At 44.1% G+C, this 22,254-nt stretch overlaps 1 protein-coding gene across 1 annotated transcript in view; it reads left to right on the forward strand.

The window, feature by feature from the left end:
• The window catches only part of mcu (mitochondrial calcium uniporter), a 54,959-nt gene extending 34,232 nt beyond the window's left edge, over nucleotides 1-20,727 (forward strand). The window contains exons 3-9 of the mRNA XM_076743147.1: nucleotides 13,000-13,063; nucleotides 14,800-14,970; nucleotides 15,338-15,442; nucleotides 15,592-15,752; nucleotides 16,289-16,492; nucleotides 17,206-17,322; nucleotides 17,525-20,727. Of these exons, the coding sequence (XP_076599262.1) occupies nucleotides 13,000-13,063; nucleotides 14,800-14,970; nucleotides 15,338-15,442; nucleotides 15,592-15,752; nucleotides 16,289-16,492; nucleotides 17,206-17,322; nucleotides 17,525-17,605 (903 nt within the window). The 3' untranslated portion in view covers nucleotides 17,606-20,727. The remainder of the gene's footprint in view (nucleotides 1-12,999; nucleotides 13,064-14,799; nucleotides 14,971-15,337; nucleotides 15,443-15,591; nucleotides 15,753-16,288; nucleotides 16,493-17,205; nucleotides 17,323-17,524) is intronic.
• The last annotated feature ends 1,527 nt before the right edge of the window (nucleotides 20,728-22,254 follow it).

The raw sequence follows: 22,254 nt of genomic DNA on the forward strand, positions 1-22,254 counted from the left end.
GGTGGCGAGTTAACCGCTAACAGGCTAGCCTAGAATATGGACACAATGCTAATCAGTCACAATCACCCTTTGAGCTAGCTTGGTTGTTGATGGGCCAAAATGTTAACAGTTTACTAAAGAAACATATTTGAACCTTCAACTTCTGTTTCATGACTGTGTGGAAACAATGCTTCTTTTCTGTGGGATGTTTGTCCAGCTCTCAGTTCCCTCAAGGGCCAGTGCTTAGGTTAGCCATGCACCCTCTATTGCTAAGAGCAGTGAGAAGAAAATGGCCGAAAAGTTTTATCTTCTTGAAATAAAGTGACTTCTCTTCATTGCATGTGACTCCATCATCACTGGTTAATTTAACAGGGATCGGGACCGCAGTGAAATCTCTGTCACTGTTGTACATCACCGTAGATGATTTCCTCAGATCATTTAATACTTTTAGAAAATGTGCACTTCCTATATGCCACTTTACCTTTACACAATAGTAATATCACAACTTTATTTATCCAGCATGTCATAGAAAAAGATGCAACACACTGTGCTTACTTTTTCTATGACATAACACAAGTAAAAGTGTTCACATGTCCTGCTTTGATTTGTTTCACACTCTGTTTGTGCTGCAGGGATTATTTCTTCCTAAATAAATGGGAGTTTTTGTATGTAGATCCTTCAGAAATTGACGTTGACACCTTTAGTCAAGACAAGTTACTCAGCCCTGAAAGCCAGGTAGGATGAATACCTTTTACAGCTACTGTGTGACATCTGTGAGATCTGTAAATATTGATTTAATGCTGCTGTGGAGGAACATTTACACTGCTGCGCACTTGGCTCTAGATGTGAAACATTCCCACACTTTCCACTCCATTTTCAAACTATCAGTCAATGGTTTGGTTTTATTTATTATATTCTCTGTGAGGGGGAGCTTTTTTTCTTTATTATTCATGCATATTGAAGAGGTAGTGATATGAAACACTGACTGATTGTGTTGTGCTACTGAGTGAAAACTAGCAACAGTTCAGTGGGACTAGTCATCCATACATCCTGGAAAAAAATCCATCCAATCCAAATCATGTTTGTCTGTCATGTTGACCACTTCTGTAGCTCTAAACTAGCAAACTGTCATCGTACTGAGGAAAAACTGAGAACTCAATCAAAGCTCTCACTACAGTAAATGTCCACACGAGTGGAGCTGTGTGTACCCATGCTCTCTATGAGTCAGTTGTTGTGCTGCAGCCTCCCCTCAGCTCGCTTAGCAGTGTCTGCTCCAGTCTGTCTCTGAGTGGCATTCATTAGCCCAGTTTTAGCTTTGGCATGTCTGCATGCCATATGTCCATGTGGACGCAGCAGAGTGAAACTCAGACAGACTCGCTGACGTAGCCAAGAGGGCACAGAGTTACAATTCTGTGGATTCAGTTTTCCAGATCTCCTCCTCCTCTCCGTGGACCGTCCGCTGATAAGGCTAGACAGCTAATGCTGCAAATTAGTAGATGAACACTGAGCTCGCTATGATCAAGCTTTGATATTCTGGCCAGTTTTAGCTGTGCTATCGTGGAATCTGTACCTCTTATGGTCCAAATCGCATTCAAGACATGCAGAGACATAGTACAAACACTCGGAGAGGGGCAGCGCTGTCAGAGTTCCTTAAAGGGAGCATTCCCAGGCCTGCGTCTCCATGAATAACAGCTGCTGCCCTGAAGGTCACCTCACATGCTGTCAGAGAGCAAAGACACAAGCATCCAGGGTCAGCTCGGCATCATGGGAACAGTGGGGAAACTATTCTACAAGCTGCTTTTTGACTATTTATGGTAGCAGCTGTCATTGTAACCAACAATTAGCAGGTTATCCCGACTACCCCAAGTCTTCTCGTGGTTCTCAGTATGCAGGGAGAGAATGTATCCGTAGTTCTCATATGAAAGGACTGATATCATTATACCATCTCTTAAAATTCAGCTTATTTACAATACAGCCAAGAACACACACCCACAATGATTTCATGATTTATCAATCTGCCATGTGCATTTCACCCTTCTCTTCCATCCACCCTTAGTCTGACTGTGTGAGTAGTTTCAGCACCTGCACATTAAAGCAGAGGCACCGCTCTTCTGTCTAATTAGAGAAACGCTCACTACAAAGTTTGGAGAAAGGACCCAAAAAAACCCCCCAAAAAACAGCACCCCCAGTTGAGATTAATAGCCACCTGCCTGCCTTGAAATTTAAATCTGACATTTTACTACATGTTTTGTCTCAGCTGACATTTAATTAGTCAGTCCCTCAACTGAACAAACCCAGTGAAAAGCTTTGCGCTGCTTTCTTCTACCTTTTCAAATACCCGAGACTTGAGACTACCTGGAAGGTGACTGCCATTCGTGTAACTCTGAAAAACTTCTATAAAGATAATAGAAAGACTGTATTATAACTAACCTAAATTTAGTAGTTACCAGCAATTACTTTCATTCGTTCATCTATTGATTACTCTTCAGATTAACTTCAGAACAGATGGACATGATGAACATATTTTTTTCATTCAGGATACATTTAAATCTATTGTGACTAAACATCCATAAAATTGCTTGGAGCTCTCAGAGAAAAGACCTTCCTCATAACTTCAGAACTTGCCTGAGAATGATTCGTTTATAATTTTTTTTTTTCCGTATCAAAGTAATCCGTATGAAAGCATCCACTCGAGAGATGACATTGACGCCCTATTCTCTAAGGTTGACCTTTAGGATGGCATTCGAGCTTTCCCCTCCGGAAAAGCAGCAGGCCCAGATGGCTTTGGCTGTGAATTCATCATGAAAAAAAAAGAAGTCCCTCTTATGTTAAGGATGGTGAATGGTTCAGTGAAAAATAAGAGGCTCACTATACGAAGCAAATATTTGTGTGTTTTAAGTGACGCTGCAAGTTACAGACACGTTGCTCCTCTAATTACAATCAGAAGGTAATAACTTAGGTCCTGGCCACAAAATTGGCTCATCATATCTCAACAATTGTACATCGTGATTGGACCATTTGTCCCCGGTAGACTCTCATTTCGTAATGTTCTTCTGCTTTTCAATATACTACATCCACTTAATGAAAAAAGGAACTTTATTGACTTTGTCAAAACAATTTATTCCGATCCAGGATCTTCTTTTCTCACTAAAACAGACAAATACCAAACTTTTGATTTGCAAAGTGGCATAAGGCAGTGTGATCTGTATTCGCCCTTCCTTTTTCATATTGCTTTAGAAGCTCTCGCAACAGGACTCAGGAGTCATCCATGTATCCATGGTGTAATATCAGAAAGTTGTTTCTCACTACTTTATTAACTTTATTGACTTGTTTATCTGATCCAGCTGTTGCATTGATGAATAATCTGAGCCCTGCATTCTTCAGATCTCTGCCTTTTGAATTAGGCAGCCATTTTCCATAAAGGAGTGTATCCCAGAATTCAGTCAAAACCAAAGAGCCACATTTTTTATCATTTACATCTCTCTCAGCCAAAATCTAAACTAAATGATTTCTTGTTTTGTCACTGCTATTACATGCCAGCCATCTCAGGGATGATTTGCTAATATTTGGTTGCTCCGACTGATCAAGGGCCCTTCCCTCCCATCAAAAGCAGGCTCAGGAGGTGGCTCAACCAAATGCTGTCTATTGCTTAGATGGAACATTTAGCAAATGAAAATCGCAAAACTATTTCCTGAAGTTTGGCAATGCTTGATGCGACCTAACCTGAGCTGACCTGAGCTTTGCTGCTATGTTGTATCTTTAGTCTGTTCAAACTGTGCATCATACTGCTTACTGACTGATACTATGGCAGTCTTTGACCAGCAGCCTAAAAACCATGAGACCATAAATTCATCACAAAAAAAAGTTCAATTAATCAACTGAATTTTTCTGTGCAACTCAAACTTATTGTATGAAGAAGTTTGAAAAATGCTTAATAACCTGGAATATGTACCAACATTATGTACCTGAATCTCGGCAGTGAGATGTTAAAACTTGTTTTGTAAAACGAAAAACTATGTCAGTGTGCAATGATTAAATGAATCGCAAGGAGCAAAGTTTGTGTATCTCACTCCTTGCTGAAACATATCTTGAGGGTCAGATTATGAAAGCAAGGCAAGAGATGAAGCAGGAGAGGGAAAAGTGGAGCATCGTGCACCCTTCAGTGTCACAGATGAGAGATAAACTGGTGACGAGCCAGTCCTAATGTGCATGCTCAGAACGTGATATTTTATTTAACGTGGGTTTTTTATAAAGTGATCGCGAACTTTGAATCCAGGAGGGAATGTTTTTGCCACAGGAATCCTTTGAAACACTGTTTTCGTGCCTCTTTAATGGACCAGTCATACCTCACACCTAGAAATCATCCCCAGGCCAAACATTTGGATAAACCTCTGAAGATTTTCACCGTTTCTCTGTTTGCCTAAAGCAGCTGCAGCAGGAACATGTGGTGCAGTGGTCACAGAGGACCACTGCGCTATCTTAGAGAGAACAAATGGGAGATACTTTATTTCTCAATTCGAGTGTTTTATCATCGAGTCTAATTAATGAATCCAAAAACAATGTCAAATGTTGGCGCAAAATGTGGCTCTGCTCTCAGAGGTGCGTTCTCGAAGAGGATAACTATGATAGTCGGAAGCATAGATGTATACTAGAGACGGTGGGAAGAGAGAGAAAGGGAGGATAATAACAGTGCAAGTAAACAGTGCTTATTCAGCAGCATTGATTGGTATGTGTTCTGTGTGATGTGAAGGCTCTGCGGGCCTCCACCTTTTCACACCCTTGAGGTTTAATCAGGCCTATAGGATCACCAGTCAGATCAGGGCCAGTGTGGAGCGAGTGAGCTTGCATAGTGTGCATGCGCAAGGCTGGATTTGCATGCCTTCCTTCGATGCATGTACATGAACGTCAGTGGGGTCTCATTACTCTCAAGAGAGGGAAAACTAGCTAGAGGAAGTCAAGGAGAGGGGGAGGGAGAAAAAAGAAGAAGAGAGCAAGGAGAAGTTTCTTTGTGTAGTCCAGGTGAGGGGCTGAGTGTTGCGTGACCTGCACTGAAATGAACACTGACACAAGCAGCCAGTGCCATCTGCTGTATGAGCAATCAAAGAGGGTCTTACCCCACCAACACACACTGTACAGATACACATTATGCATGCAAACGTTATATTCCATTTCTGCACGGCTCTGATCTCAAAAGTGACTCAAGTAAGTTAGAAAACGCAGAGTCCGCTCCTCGGCCAGATTGAACCTGTCGAGGAGCGGAGCTGTGAAGCACAATGGCCGCGCGCCGGTCGTTTTCTAAACTCAGGCGCAAAAGCCTGCACTGCTGTTTAATAATTCATCAGGTCCAAGTGTTGTTTGTCCCAGGGAGGGGTTAGGGGGGTTGGTGTCAGGGCTGGTGAGGGGTTGAGGGTCCAACTGGCCCTTCTGAAGTAAGACCACGTGTCATGGAAACGGATTCAGTCCCAGCTGAGATCTTATCCCATGGATTAAGCAAGCCATGAGCTTGCATTAATTAATCAAAGCATTTCCAGGGTCTGAAATGCAATTTATTGAAATGGAATGAAAGATTAAGCTGGAATTATTTATATCTTGCTGTAACTGGTGTGGGGTTTTGATGTTCGAAATAGCCTAATCGGGGGAAGGTTGTTTTCACTATCAGCTCTGCATTGCAGTGGAGAGGTCAGATTGGCACAGGCTTCCGTGGGGGTGCGCTGTGCTTTGTCACGGTTTCCCTCCCAGTGTGTGAGCGGAGATTACTTAATACTGTGGCGTTCAAGAATATGACTGCAGATTTCATATCTGTTAATGGCTTTTACGAGACGAGGAACACAACCGAGAGAAAAGGCAGCGTTTTCTTTCGTTACATAAGCTTGACGGCGCTGAGGCAGAAAAAATGACAGTGATTACTGTCACACTGTACTCAAATCCACTTTCTTCTGTAGCAATTGCTGAGTGCCCGTCTTATCTAGGTGTGCATGCGCTTTTGTCCTTATTTCTGAGGGGACGGAGATGATGTGGGTGTGTGCGTGCCAGGGATTGTGAGGGGGCGCAGCTGTGCTTTTCAACTTGTTAAGCCCACAGTGGGGAGGTGTGGGCTGCAAGGAGCTGAGTGGACAGGACCTCGTCCCCCCCCAGAGCAGGAGGTGATATGCAGCACAGCCAATAGATGGAATTCTGGACATATGAGCTTCACTGCACCACTGCAATGTGACCTTTACAGATCAAAAATGACACATCGTCTATTAATCAGTTCTTTAGTCAACTGAAGATAAAATCAATAACAATTGCTGCTTTTCTTTGTTTTATATCATAATGAATTGACTGTATTTGCATCGCTAATGAAAACTAATCATAATACTGAATCTAAATAGATATTTTGGAACATGTCTTACTGTTTGCAAGGTAGTAAAAATACACCTAAACTAACAGAGTGCAAATCTAATAAATGGTGCTTTCATATAATTTAGTTGATTTTGAATTATTTCTTAGAGAAAATAAAACGGATTGCACATCACTGGAAATGAGAGCAAGAGAGTTTTTAAACTGCCTCAGTCAGCAGACTCTTAATGTGCTATAAAAGAGTAATAAAGCTAGAAACACAAGGACACAAAAAAACTCAGACATCTCACTGGGTTAATGAATGAGAGCATCGTCCACACACGCTCCTTCCAGCAGCGGATAATACAGCAGACACGGCGTATTTCCAATTTAATAGCTCATAAACCTCATTTGCCTACTCCAACAATCCACATGGAAATAGTCCTTAAAGTTGAGTCAGCAGGGTGTCACAGCTGATTATTGGTGATGTACTGTAAACTCTTCTGCATTCAGTTTTAGAACGGTTTCAGTTCGTTTCATTGTTCTTACACATTCGCCCCTCGCCCTGTCTTCTCCAGACATGGAGTCTTTCTGGGTACACCTCATGGACGAAGGAAGGCTGCTTTCACTGCCTGGCCCCTGTCTGTCCTGTCCTCTAGATTCGATTCCTATTGATTAATACGAGCGTGATAGTCGCTCCACACACAGTAACCTCCCACTGACCCCACCTTGACCGTGTGCTCCTCTCCCAGCTTTGTCTGTCATAGAAGCATGATGGAGCGCTGCACCTCTCCTTGAACCTAGCCCTTATCAAATGACTGGGCCATTGGGAAATTGATCCCGGCTCCTTTGATTGTAAATCTGTCCATACGTTACAACTTCTACCAGGAAAAGGAATTGGAAATAAAAAAGATTTCAAGCAGACTATTAAAAGATGGAGATGCATGTGTGCAATGATGCCTAGAATGAGTGCATAATTATATAGTCCACTGACATGAGGTGATGTTTATACGAGCATGTCTATCCATGACTGGTTTCATGAATGACTGTGTGAATACCCACGCTATCTGGTCCTTAGCAGCAGCCCAGGACAGCACATTACCACATAGATGGATGCAGTCATTGTGTAGATAAATGACAAGTAAGGTTCCGCTCCCCGAGGAGGGCACCATGAAATGGGAATTATGTCAGTGACATTATTCCTCAGTGCTGGTGTCACCCGCAGATACACTTCATGCCATACTCAGCACCCAGAATTTCACTATGGTGTGTCTGGAGTCAGGAAGATGTGCTCTGAGAAAGATTTTTAAACTGCAATATCATGTTGTGGTCAGATCCAGCCACAGCAACAAAGCTGAAAGAGGCGGCAGTCCATATATGTACTGCTGCACATACATATGTATTCATATGTTGAATCAGCTGTAACACCTGAATACCATGTGTCACTATGAGAGTGAGTGAAAACTAGTTAGTAATTGAACAGAAAGGATTAAACAGCTAAAAGTAATGAGTAAACATTTGTTGGTTAGCTAAAGGTAATGGAAAGATGAATTAAATAGTTAGCGAATAGATAACTGGTTATAATAGTTAACTAAACAGAAGAGATGAATGTTTCGCCGCCGTCAGCCCAACAAATGGGGATTGTCGATATATTTCATGCTCTATGTATGAAAAAATTATTGTGAACCAACAAATATCTTCTTCTATATTTGGTGCTGAGTAGTAGGCCTTTTGAGTGGGGATGCCATCCCCCTTGTTAGCAAAATGACCGAAATGCATCCCCCTTCTTAACCCGCCGCCCCACATCCCAGAATAGCGGAGAGAGAGCAGGGGCGGAGGGGCTGTTTAGTTGAATATGTTAGTCCAGTCTGTCTGACTCATTGATGCTTTATCTGATGGAGGTTTGTGCAAGTCAGAATCTATGGACCGGACGACACCTCTGAAATACCAGCAGCCTGTCTGTGCTGTGTATGGATAAATCCATGGTGCTGTCCGTGGTGCTGAAGTAGTGGATGGATTCGGGCCTTTTTCTCCCAGCCCCGCCCTTCTGTCAGTTTCATCTTGGATCTATAATGTTCTCCAAACTATATGCTATAAATGCTCATTTTTTGTACTATATTACAGCCTAAGTGCTTTATAGAGCAGTGTTACCTTCATAATCAAAGTGACAATGTGTAGTCGTGTAAGAGCGAGAGGATCATAGAGACACACTGCTGCCTGCAGGACTCCTATTATATTCCTATAACATCTCTATGATCATTCAGTAGCATCTGTGCAAAAACACACCAAATCACCTCTGTAACAAATTACCACCTGGTCATAAAGAACATCCACTATAAGATCACTTTAAATGAACACTTTTGGAACGTGACAGGTGGAGTCAACGAGTTCGTCTGACAGGGTTGTGGAGGTGCGTGTGACAAAAGAGGTCGGCACCACTGATGTACTGTATGCGGAGTGGTTTCTTTGTGGAGTCAGATAGAAAATGAAGATCATAGGACGTCATTGTGTCACTTGTACAGAACTCTTAAAATAACCCCGTTCCTTTAGTTTTCTGGTGTGCTTTGGCTGAACAACACTGGCAGTAGTGTTAATCCACCCCCATAGCAGCTCTGCTAACAGTTTGTGAATCTGTGCGAGGATTAGCATTTTGCAAATTTCTCCACATGCGTAATGTGGACTGAAAGGAGAACAAGAATGTCAACACAGCAACACAGCAAAGGGCTGCTCATGGGAGAGGTATTGATAGTAGGCAGGTTGTGTGTCGATTCCCTCACTATGAATGTGTGGTGTTCTTCTTTGCCTGGCACACATTTGCGATATCGTTACAGTGGTACTGTGTGAGGATGATTAATCTTCACTGCAGGTCGATATCATACCTCTTGCACGTGTTACTACGTTACAGGAGAGCAGGGAAGGACTCAGTATGTAGCACAGAGCCCGGGCTGCTGCTAACAAGCCTTATATTTTCCTTAGTGTATCAAATTTAATTTCATCTCCCACAGTAAACTGTGTAATCTACTGGGTCCCTGCTTGCTGTGCCTTTACTACACTGAGGGCGAGACTTTAAATCGAGGAGTGGTTATTTTAATTGAAGGAAAATGCACACATGTGGTGTGATGAAATGCAGCTGAAGTTAAAGCGCAGTGCAGATGAGAATTGAGAGAAGATCAAAACCAGCACATCAAGATTCAGCGTGAGTAAGACAGAGATGGAGGGAGGGAGGGTGAAGTCGAGGGGCAACCCCCCTTTCTAGACGAGGGATTCCTTTACTGCAGTGATCAGCAGTTCACCCCACCTCCTCCCCCCCCCCCCCCTCCTTCTTCTCCTCCTCCCCCTCCTCCTTCTTCTCCTCCTCCCCCTCCCTCTACCTTTCCTCACACTCATGGCTTTCTCTTATCTCCCTCTCTTTCTCCACCTTCCATTGTTTCCCTTCATCTCTTCCTCCTCTCTCTTTCTCTTTCTAGCCACCATGCCTGCTACACACACACACACATGCACACACACGCGCACACACACAGTCACGTTTCAGTTGGGAGGGATTGTCTGCTGCAGGGTACAGTATATGCAGCACATGGGTAAAAATGCAAGCGCCCTCGTGACTCACGCCGTTTTACTCCAGCCTTCATTTATCTCTATCGCTCCCCTGCTGCTCCTCCATTTATCCTGGCATTCTTTCTCCTCCTCCATGCCTCTCCACACCTCTTTCTCTCCTCCAGCTCATCCGTCCATCTTCTCAGCCATCCTCGATGCCCGTTTCTTTCTTTCTCTCCCTCTCTTAGCTGTATGACATTGATTCCAAGGTTGCTGTGCTATTGACTGCTGCTACGCTGTTAAATATTTCAGGCAGCGTTTCAGTGGCTGTGTGCCGAGGGAGAGGAGGGGAATGGAGTGGAGGGGAGGGGAGGGTGGGGGCTTCGCTCAGTCCCTCTGCAACTACCGCTGGCAAACAGGCTGGCGAACAGACGGGTGGACGCACATACACGTAGACACATGCCACCTGCAAAGACACGGAGGTACATTCACACGTACATGTCATTCCACTGATGGCTCTGCACACACATGCCAGAGCTATATTTGCATATGTCTGTGATGCTGCCCTGTGTCAGGGTGCGTGGGTTGGTGCTGGTGGTGATGTGGGTATCGCTGTGAAATCTTTCCTCCTGGCCTCAAGCAGCTAAAGTTAATGAATGAGCCAAGCTGGACCGCTCTCTGCAGACTGTGCAGTTATTCCAGAGCAGCCAAAAGGCCTTTCTCAGCATGTCATCTGATCAGCAGCCTAATCAGTGTTTGGGCTCTACCTACGACCACGGGACAGTAATCAGTGTTCTCATTCAGGACACACACACACACACACACACACATTTCTCCATGGGGTCACTTCAGCAATCACTCATCTTTGGCCTGGTGGTGCCATAAACAAGAGTTTTACAGTCCTGATGAGTAGAGGCACAAACACGTATACACCCCTCTGATTCCTGTGGTGGTGCTCAGTTTACAGAGGAACTCATTGTACAGGTCCTGCATCACTGCTGCAGTGGGAGCAGTTACTTCTCCTAAATGTTTTCAGGCTTCTCTAACTTGTTCCTCGCCACCCCCTGTATTTGCAGATGTTGAAAAATAGAACACAAAGTTGAGTTTTCAAGAAGTTTTTAGTTTCTCTGGGGGGCTGAGCAAGAACGGCAGAATAGTGAACACTCAGCGTGGTCTCCATCTGTGGACCCTCGCTGAGCCTCTGAGTGGTGGGTAGTCAGTGTTGCCGTGCATGCCTTAAGGGAGCAAACTCGCTTTTGTAAGAGAGGCAGCAGCCGAGATCCAGAGCTGACAACAGACTGGTTAGCACCTCATCACTAATTAATGTCAGTCATGCTCGGCTAACCACAATCCACAGTAATTTTCGGAGTGGCAAGTGGTGGATAACTGTCATTGTTAGTGTTAATCTAAACATTTATCCCTTCAACATTGTGACTGCTTGCACCTGCAGCGGTCCGATTCCGACTGTCAGGCTGGAAGCTGGATTAGATGACTGCGGAGAGGTGATTGGTGGTCACATTCCCTGATTGACAGCCGGGACATTTAATCAAGAGATTGGCTGCCGTGTTTGTCAGGTCGATACTGAGATTACGGGTAGTTCTGGTGCTCACCCAGTCCTCTCACAAAATAATATTTTCATTTTGCAGCGTTTGTTTTGCCGGCATGAGTGAGGCTGTAGAGGTAAAGTTCAGACGGCCATCAGTTACCATAAATCTGACTGAAAAGACTTTTAAAATCTCTAAATTTGAACTCTGTGCGATTGTGTTCTGCTTGTGTACTGATTGCATTCAGGATATCTGAACTGTTGGGTAACAGCCTAGAAATGATTTAATAGACAGACATCCACAGTTCTTGTGTTTATCGTAGCTGTGCAGATCCAGAGAGAATGTTTGCTGCGACGCCATAAACACATAAAAGCACACGCCTACTGGATAGTCACCTGCTCTCCTCTGAGATATTCCCTCCATAACCATCAGTGTGAAGCCATAAAGGAGAAGTTGTGAGAGCTTTGAACCTCTGCCGTTGTGGTGAGGCTCAGTGAGGGTCAGAGATTGTGTGCATATCGTAAATCTGATATAAGAGTCGTACACAGAGTGAGCGCCATGCAGGCAGGTCTGTTTGAACGCCGTGGCAGTGCCAAACACATCCTGTGCCTCCAGAGATTGACAGATTAATGAATGTGTGTGGGATTCGGGAGAACATACTGTATATGCGTATCCAGTGGGCACATTAATATACAATACTACAGTGGCACAACTCTCACGGCACAAGTTATTGCATGTGAGGATGTAATCAGCAGAGAAACAGAGGCTTATTTGTGGTGCAGAAGAAGCATATTTTCTTTGTGTGCGTGTGCACAACTAAAACTTCAATCACAAAAACTCTGTTTTTGCCCCCTGGCACTCTTTCTTGCTTGATTTCCGATGTCTCATCCTCACCCCCATGCGCTCTGTATAAATGTGAGGAGATCTGACAGGCAGTCTCATGCCTTAAAAGGCTCGGCTGCGTTGTCTCAGCAGCAACGTGACGAGCTCTGTAATTTGAAACAAATGCAGTGCATATGGACACTCCTACCTTGCTGGGCTAACAGCATACTGTAGCAACAGAAAAAAAAAAATGAGGGTTTCCCCAAGCTCTGCTCCTCTGTTCGTCTTCCTCCCCTCCTTCCTCCCTCCCTCCCTCCCTCTCTCCCTTCAGACTGTGACACAATTGGAGAATGCATGCTGAACCACAGAGTTGCATTTGGCTGCCTTCGTTCTATATCTCCCACTGTGGTGTTTTCCTCTAAGTGGTGGCTGTTGTTGCTGGATACTGGTGTGTTTGGATGTGAGGGGCTGTGTGTGTTTTTATGCGTCATCCCATTGTAGAATATTTCCATGACTGGGAAGCTGCAGTTGAATCTGTTCATCTGTGCTTCTTTCGTGCGGCTTCAGTCTGTATATGGCAACATGTCTTGAAACTGGAACGGAGGGAGCCATTTTGTAACATGATACTTAGTCGGTCTTGCAAACAAACAATTAGAGAAGTAAATGGCATAGATGAGGGTAGCGTCATGTTGCTGGGTGTCACACGACTGGCCTCCGGTTACTGAAAAGGAAACATTAGATAAGAGAAAGCTGTGTACAAGTGGAATAACCACTTTGTTGCCCTTTCTCTTCCTGTCTGCAGGTTTGGAGGGGCGCCCCCTCATGGCATGGCCAGAGACTGTTGTGTTCCTCCGCTGCTCCAGAGGGTAAGTCCTCACCTCCTCTCACTTCCTTCAGTTTATTCCTGACCATATGGGCTGTATCAGGGGTTTCCCCCTTTAAAAAAAAAAGAAGAAAGAAAAACACAAATCCAGCCTCTGCTTTGTTTGAGACAAATGAGTTCTGCACCTCGAGGAATTCTGCATTGATCAGACAGGGGAGGCTCATTTGGAGTCAACAGCCAGTAGTCGTTAATATATGGACTCTGTCTCGGGGTAGCATCTGCTCGTCTGTGTGAGACGCGAGCGAGCTGGAGAGCGCGAACAGAGCGAGGAAGGGAAAGGTAGGGAGGCTGAGAGGAGAAGGCAGCGGCATTGCAGAAGATGCTGATTTGATTTTAAAGAGGGCTTTAATAGCTGTGAGGTTGGAGCAGAGAAAAACACACCATCCTGGCACTTTTAGCCATGTGCCTGTGATGACAGGATAGTGGAGGGCGAAGGGAGCAGGTGCAGGAGGAGAACAGCTCAGATACCCGGGGCAAGGTTTCAAATTGTCACTTTAATGAAGAAACGGGTGTGAAATAAAATGTCTGCACCTCTGCGTCTTTGAACGCAGTCAAGACACTGCCGAAACCGAGCTCGGGCTGGTGCAGCCTGCACCAGCCGATGATCCTTCACTTCTTGGTGCGAGCCCAAGCAGAGATCTGCTGATTCACTGCAGTGGTCCTGAGCAGGAGGCAGAGGTTGTTGGGTGCAGCTGCAGCAACAAGGCAGCTTGCCTCACCTCTGCTGTGGGCTCACAGCCCTCTGCGTTGATTCATGGCTCTGGCCATTAGAGGCCACTCAGGATCATAATGGTATAAGCTGCGCAGACTCATTATAACCAGAGTTTGGTTACGGGCTGATAGAGCTCGGTTACAGACCTTTATTAGTATGCTAAAAAAAAATAAAGTGCCACTGAACAGAACCAGAAGCTCAGCTGTTTGGGACAAATATAACAATTTTTATTACGAATGAAGTACAGATGAGAGCACACTAAAGACTGAAACACACCAAATCACCATGAACAGCAAAATAGATCCTATTGTAGAGTGAGTAGAGTGTATTCTGTAGTCCAAGGTGCACCGACTCATTCTGTTTTTCTGCTGCTATGAAAACCTGAAGAAATTGCAATGTAAACCTCAAGGTCTTTTTGATTGGCAGTCCCACCACACAAGCATCATTCAGAGGTCTTTTAGCCTTTCTGTGAGACTAACAAATATCAACAGTTGGCGTCAACAAATCAACATAACAGTTCTGTAAGGTTACCAAAGGTTACCAACATTATTGATCTTCAGGACCTGACACTGGAAAGGGAACTTATTCTTTGGCAAAACGGTGTATTTCTCTGTCTTTGTTCTTTGGCAGCTTTGTTGCTGAGCTCCTCCAACAGGTGGAGCTGCTGTTATACTGCCCCCTACTGGATCTCAAACCACACACACACAAAATCATGCTTCCCCTTTTCAGGAAAAGTTAGCTTAAAGTTAGCATAACACCATCAGAATATCAAACAGCTGTGTTTTGTTGTGGACAACGTCGGTTCAGTTTGTGTTTCATCCAGAAGATGCTAAGACAGAACAAAATGAGCAACATGGTGCTCCTTATGCATCTTTATGACATTCATTCAGAGGGAGCAGAGTACACGAAAGCGCATTTCCTTGGTTCACTGAAGACTGTCATAGTACATTTTCTGCTTGTGTGACATTTATCTCACTGTTGTTTTCTTGCCTGCAACCCCCTAACAGAGGTGACAGTGGTGTATCAGAACGGGCTGCCGGTGATCTCAGTCAGTTTGCCGTCCAGGCGAGAGCGCTGTCAGTTCACCCTCAAGCCTCTCAGTGACTGTGTGGGAGTTTTCCTGCAACAGCTCCAGGCAGAGGACAGAGGCATCGACCGGGTAGCCATCTACTCTATGGGTACGTTCACAAACCAAGAATAATGTCCATGCATTGACCCCGGCAGGCTATACATATGCATGTCCTTACATGCTTAAGTGCTTGTATTGAGATGCTGTTAAGTCTTCCCATAGCTCTGAATTTCATACCACTGCTTGCACAATGACATGATTTTTCAGCCCTCACTCTGCTCAGAGGATTCATTATACAGGAACAACTGATACTTGAAATCTTACTCTGTGTGTCTAAGTGCATCTGCTTTTACATCTGATGACAGTCAGATAGCAACAAGCCTGATTATCATGCGATGTCAGTGGTGTTTGAAATGACTACTGATCAGGCCTCCATCTCTCTTACCGCCTCCCCTCCCATTTGCCTCCCTCTCCAGATGGAGCGAGGGTCGCCTCCTCCACAGGCATCGACATCCTGCTGCTGGATGATTTCAAGCTCGTCATTAACGACACCACACATCTCGTGCGGCCACCAAGGAGAGGTGAGTCCTGGCAGAGCGATGGCAGAGCCTGCGCTGTTTGCTCTGAGTCACGGCCTTACAGTATGAGGAAGAAATGGTTTCACTGCCAGAAAGTGGATCATATTAAAGCCTGTCTTTGTTTATTTGTTTGCATTGTGTTTGTGCTTCAGAGCTGCTGCCACATGAGGAGGCAGAAAGGCTGAATGACGTCAAGTTTCTGGTGCAGCAGCTCTACACCACACTGCGCATCGAGGAGCACCAACTCGGCAAAGAACGTGAGCTGATTGGACGACTGGAGGACCTCAACTCTCAACTCCGCCCCCTGGAGAAGGTCTAACTTCCTGAACACGTTTGACTCTACACACAAATCGCCTCATGGTTTTTACCTTTCCACCCAAGAACTGAACAGTAAAACATGTGTGACCTTGAAATTAAATAATAGGAATATTCTTTCATACTTTACCATGGAAGCCAAGAGGGGCTGTCATTGCTCTGAATTTTGATGACCTGTTTATAATGTTTTTAACCACAAGATACCAGGCCTTGTTTTCGTTCAGTCTTTAAATAGACTGATGAAAGTTCTGACCAGTTCAGCCATCTTGGTTATGGGTAAAGAGCTGTGAAGGAGGGAACTTGGCAAAATAATGAGTTTATTATCTCAGTAATGAAATAATATGATTACAACAAATGATCAGACAACACAACAGTTAATCTCACAATAAGCACATCTTCATCTGGAGACAAGGGTCTCAAAAAACTTATCACAGCTGATCTCGGCCTGTATACTTCAGCCCCTCTTCCTCACTAGATTCTCAGGACATGTTCACGACTGGCTGACTGTCTGCTGTCTTCCTGACTTCTGTGCAGGTGAGAGAGGAGTTGAGTAAGAAGGCAGAGCGGCGTACCACCTGGGTGCTGTGGGGCGGCATGGCGTACATGGCCACCCAGTTTGGCATCCTGGCCAGGCTCACCTGGTGGGAGTACTCCTGGGACATCATGGAGCCCGTCACCTACTTTATCACTTATGGCACAGCCATGGCCATGTACGCCTACTTCGTGCTTACACGCCAGGTAAGACACAACGAAACGCAGAAAATATACAAACATATACATACACAGAAATTCATGTTCAAAGGAAAGTGTGTTTATTATTTGGTAGTATTTATGATTTTTCCCTCTTATGTGATATTTTAATTGATTAACTTTTGGACTATTGGCTGGAGAAAGTAAGTAATGTGAAGATATTTCCTTGGACTCAAGGAGTGTGCGATTTTCACTGTTTTCTGATGTTGTGTCAACTAAACAATTAGATGTTTAATTATGCAAGTTATCTCCAGATTAATTATATTAATAACCTTATCTCTAGTGGGCACACTGATGATGCCTTTCTTGTTTTTTGTTTTTTGTTACAAATAATGTGACCATTGATGCTTTCAGGCAAATTGTTCTTTTTAACATTATGCAGAGACTCTTAGCAAGCAGAGAGCCAAGCATCACATTCACAAAATCTATTGGTTCTCCTCTATTTGCAGCACTCTGCATTAAATTGTAATCTTTTTTAGCTATTAAAAAGGCTGCTCTGGCGACACTGCAGCCCCACAGAATTGAATCCAATATTTATAAATCGCTGCTAAGTTTTAACTCCAAGGACATGGAGTCCATTTGATGTTGGATTTCACACCAGTGTGACTTGGCCTGCGGACTTGAAGGCAGAACATGGAGGGTATCTGATAAACTGGCTCCTCTTACAAAGTGCTCCGTCTGTGTCTCCCAATAACCTGCAGGAGTATGTTTACCCCGACGCTAGAGACAGACAGTATCTGCTGTTCTTCCACAAGGGGGTGAAAAGGACACGCTTCGACATTGAGAAGTACAACAAGCTGAAGGATGATATTGCTGAGGTACAGTCGCTCGGTGAAAGCTGGATGTTTTGTGGTGTAAAATGAGCTCCGCAGACACACCGGGGATTCACACATTTTACAGTTCAATACTTGGATTCATAACGGCTGTGCGTAGACACACTTTCATAGCATTCCCCGCTTGCTTTCCTCTCATGTTTTTTTTACTCCAGCCTGCCTCTCTCTCCTTATCGACCCTCTCTAGGTGGAGTTGGATCTGAAGCGTCTTCGGGACCCGCTGCAGCTCCAGCTCCCAGTTCAGCAGCTCACCTCCAGTAAAAATTGATGGGAAGAGCAACTCCCTCCTCTCTCAGCTCCTACAACCCCCGCTTCCTCTCTTCCCTCCTGACGTCCAACACCCTTCTCCCTTCCCTTTTACTCCCAACTATTTCCTCAGACTCCTCCTTTCCCCATCCCTCCCACACCCAATAATCCCATCCCCTTTCTTGACTGTGGGAGTTAGTTTTTTCTCCTTTTTTTCTTTTTTTTGTTTCCTTTTTTTCTTTTTACTTTCCTGACTGAAATCTCCAGTTGGAATTGCAAGTGAAAAACCGAAGACGGATGGTGAGAATAGCAGGAACTGAAAAACTCTCACAGCTGAAGGATGGTGAAGATGATTGAAAAGGACAGTGATGATGATGATAGGACGAAACTGGGCACTATGGATATGCCTCAAGTCTCCGGAGGGACAGCCTGCAAGGAACTCCAGGGGGCAAACAGGAATTATCACACCTCTAGACACTCCAGAACAGAGGACATGCAGAGGGGCAGTCATTGCTGAGCGTGTGTGTCTGTGTGTGTGTGTGTGTGTATGTGTGGGACTTTCAGGGCACTCTGGGACACTGACCCTGGTCCACTCTGCAGCTCGACAGAGCGGTGTAGTCCTGCTTCCTCTAGCAGTCAAACTGTCAACACACACACCTGCCCATGGTTGGGGCAGGCTCAAGGGAGAGTCTCTATCCCACATGTTAAAGTTTACACGGAAGTCCGAACTGCAGTCGCACCATCAGGGGGGACCGTCGTCTTCCTGTGGCTGAACTCTGCTGCTTCCCCCTCCCTGGGCCACGCCTTCTCCAGGTAACAGACAGCTGTCCCTCCCAGCGTGACCTTTGTCAGGAGCCTGTCTCGACTCGCAGGATATAGGCATGACGACGCCTCGTTTCCTCTTCCTGTTGATGTCCTGTAGCGGCCCGGTCTGTCTGTGCAAGTCTGAGAGTACTACCGACAACAACATCACTGTGTGTTCTTTTATTCCAAAAAAAAATATTTTGGCACTTTTTATTTTGAAAGCCATAGTATATTTGTTATGAAAAGAATATAAATATATATATGTATACAATCAAATAAACAGATGACCAGAGGCTAGTTTTTTTCAGTGGGGGGAGGAACTCTCTTACAACGTCATTTCATCAGAAACTCATATACATCCTCTGAAGATCTGAAAGGAAGGACCCCCGGCTAACAGTCCGACGCACGCCATGTCACTTACGCACACACACGAAAAGCATTATTCTGTATGCATTTACTACCTTGGAAGTACGGCTCCTGCGCATGGCCACCAAATGGGGGGGGGGGACAATGTTGAAGCCAAATCAGGGTGAAAATGGCTTTGACTGGAATTGATTGTTTTTGACCCACACAGAATATGTATGTGGATAACGCCACGCTCCACCTCTGTAGTCATCTCATGATTACAGAGATTGATGCTGAAATGCTTAACATAATGAAGGGGTTCAAATCTTTAATTATCATTGCCTCAGACAAACCCCCGAGCATGTTAGAGCTTATTATATCTGATTAACTGAACTGCTTTTTTAAAAAAAAATATGGCTGCAGTACACAGGAGGAGCAGAGTTTGAGTGAATTGCCTGCAGTTTATTATCCCTTTTCCCCAATATCATGTGCTTTTTTGGTTTCCTTTTCCAATTGAGAGTCCTGTCCTTGGTGTGAAATTATAAGATCTCTTTAGAATTGTCCCCATGAAGCTTTCAGACAAAAACAACAAAAGGTTTACATTAAAAAAAAGCATCATGGCATTGATTCACAGAGGCTTTTTCACCCTGAAATAAAGTCAGAGTTTTCTCCTCCCACTGTTGCTGTAATGCCCCCCTGCTCCCGCGATGGCAAGGCAGGGTAGACTGCATGCTGTGGTATGCCCTCAGTAGAAATTTGTGAATGTGTAGGAGCATTATTGCAACTTTGTACTTAACTGGACACTTTTCTTTGCCACATCTAGCTGAAGTCTCATCCCCCCCTCGAAGGTCGTAGAAGCCATATCTTTATGTTGTCCATTTTTTGGGATGGTCACTGAATTAATCCTTGTCAGCATCACTTACATTTCTGTTCAGGGTGAGAATTGGTGGCCCTCTCTCCGGCCCAAATTATATCTAAAATAAAAAAAAAAGGTCTCAAAGCCAGTTATTTTCACTCTGAACCGCTGTAGATCACCTCTGCAGAGGGGAAGCACAACGACTTGACATGGCTGCACGTAGACTCAGTTCAAGATCATCTCCTGCTTGTGTGTCTCATGCGGACAGTTCGCTGAATCCTACTCAAGAGATCCTTGTGTTCGACTGCAGATTTTCTATTAAAATGCATGATTTTACGTCAAATCAAAAGTTAGCCGTGCAGATCTCAAGGCAGGATTCGGTCTAATCTTTTGCTGTGTGTGTGTGTGTGTGTGTGTGTGTGTGTGCACGTGTGTACGTGTGTCCGTGTGTGTGTTTTATCTCCAAGGGAAACGGTGCCTTTTGGATGATTGATGGTGTTAAAGGTATAGACAATGTAGCAATTTGGTGAACAGAAATGATAAGATCATCAAGTTAATCTCTTATTTGGGATGCCGCCTTCATATAAAGGAGGGTTCGGTTTGAATGTTCGGACGTGGCAGTCAGTGTTGCGGTGTGTCTGAGAACACGCGTGTTTGTTGAATCCACGTGCTGACAGATGCAGGTGCGCTGAGGGCAAAGTTCACATCCCCATATTCATGAGTCCTTTGCCCCCAATCACTACATTGTCAATAGTGGTTAAAAAAAAAATCAATTCCGTCCACATCCCATTTCATTGCAGTCATTAGCTTTAAACTTGCCACCTTACACACACACACACTCACACACACACACATAGCGATGGCAGCATTTCCACAGACGTGCTGTGGGAGGTGAGAGAGTTGAGGCCTCTGTCTGCAGTCCAGTCCTCCCCTCTGCCGTTTCGACACTTCTCTCCATCATCACCTCCTCCTTTTTCTCATGCCATCCACCGTTTATTGCCTATTTTTTTTTTTTTTCCTCCTTTGTTTTCTAACAACAAAATATATCAAATATAGGGAAACTTTATTATAAAGAGGGTGTTGCATGAATGTATGTTTACATGAGAAATTACGTGAAAATAAAAAAAAGACGATTTATCAAAAGAAAAAAAAAATACTGCAAAGAAAATTTAAGAACGTTGTTTGTAGAGATTCCTAGTTATAAAGGGGCAGTGGACAGGGCTGCGTCTTTAGAATCTGCCCTGCCAAATCTGACTTCAATCCCAGCCAACCAAGTGCTCAAACCCCATCAGACCCCACTTTCATCCTTACCTAATTTACTCCCATAAACCCCTCCCTCAGTGTGCATCTATACTCCCCGGTAAATGGAAAACCACCCTCCATCCTCGATGCACCTATAAAGGAGGAGACCTCTTGACCTCAGTTTCTAACGTCCTGGATTTGAGTCCGAAGGGAGAGTGTAAGCGCACTCTGTTCGCATATCGGGGAACGCCTCCCGTTCTCGTCCCTCTCTCCTGTCATTTTCATCCACTCCTTTTTTTCTCCAAAGTCACGTTTTTTTCTTCTACGTTTTGAATGTGTTATGTTTTGAATACCTTGTTTGTGTGCATTTACAATAAGATATGTTTAAAATGCCTAAAGAGTGAAGCAGAACATAGGATTGAAATGATCTTGTACTCCATTCTGACTTCTTGTTTTGTTCAGTTTTTCTTGTCTTTTTTCTTCTGTTGACATATGATGCTGTAATGTTGGCAAAAAAGAAAAATGTAAAATCCTGTATCATTTATGAAATATGTATAAAAGAGATATGTAATTCAATTATCAATAAAATCCTTATCCAGTTTTTGGAGCCAGTGGTCCAGTTGAGGTTTTTTGTTGTTCTCACTGGAAGTGAAGACTTGGTGATTAATGGTCATATTGCAGAGATGTACAAGGAGCAGCTTGTCAAGGTCTTGTCCACCTCCTCCGGCTCTCCTTGGCCTCCAGCTCTTCCTGTACAGGACATCCTATGAGATAGGCCTGTGTGGAAAAGCTGTTTGTATACAGTAACTACATGAAACAACACATGGTTACAGTGGTCCGCTGAAACTGCATTCAATTCCAAAAATCTCAACGTTTATAAAAATGCAATGGAAAAAGATTTGACGTTTTCCTTCAAAGTTTACTAAACATAAAAAAATCTTATTATAAAAATAATAATTCTTAATTCTTGGTTTGATCATTGGAAGAGGGAAGAAATCATTTACGTATCCGGAGTGTGACATGCTGGCAGCTCTGAGGCACAGCAATGCTTTGAGCTAAATGCTAACATCAGCTAATCTACTCACAGTGACATGCTGATGTTTAGCAAGTGTGTTTTCCATGTTCACCATCTTAGCTTAGAGTGTTAGCATGCTAACATTACCTAATTCACACTAAACACTAAATACAGCTGAAGCTGAGGGGAACGTCATTGGTTGTGCAGGTATTTGGCCTCCATCCAGTGTGTTGGACAATTTGAAAATTTGACCTTGATGACCTTTATGAAAATTTAAGGGATTAGCAAAGTTAATCATGATGACAACGTGAATTTCTGTGCCATGTTTCATGACACTCCAACACATTATCAACCTAAAATGTAAATATAATTAGAGAGTGAGGATGACTTAAGTGAAAAATCCAGGAAC

This window comes from Chaetodon auriga, chromosome 11 (assembly GCF_051107435.1).
Source record: "Chaetodon auriga isolate fChaAug3 chromosome 11, fChaAug3.hap1, whole genome shotgun sequence".
In the NCBI taxonomy this organism is placed as follows: domain Eukaryota; kingdom Metazoa; phylum Chordata; class Actinopteri; order Chaetodontiformes; family Chaetodontidae; genus Chaetodon; species Chaetodon auriga.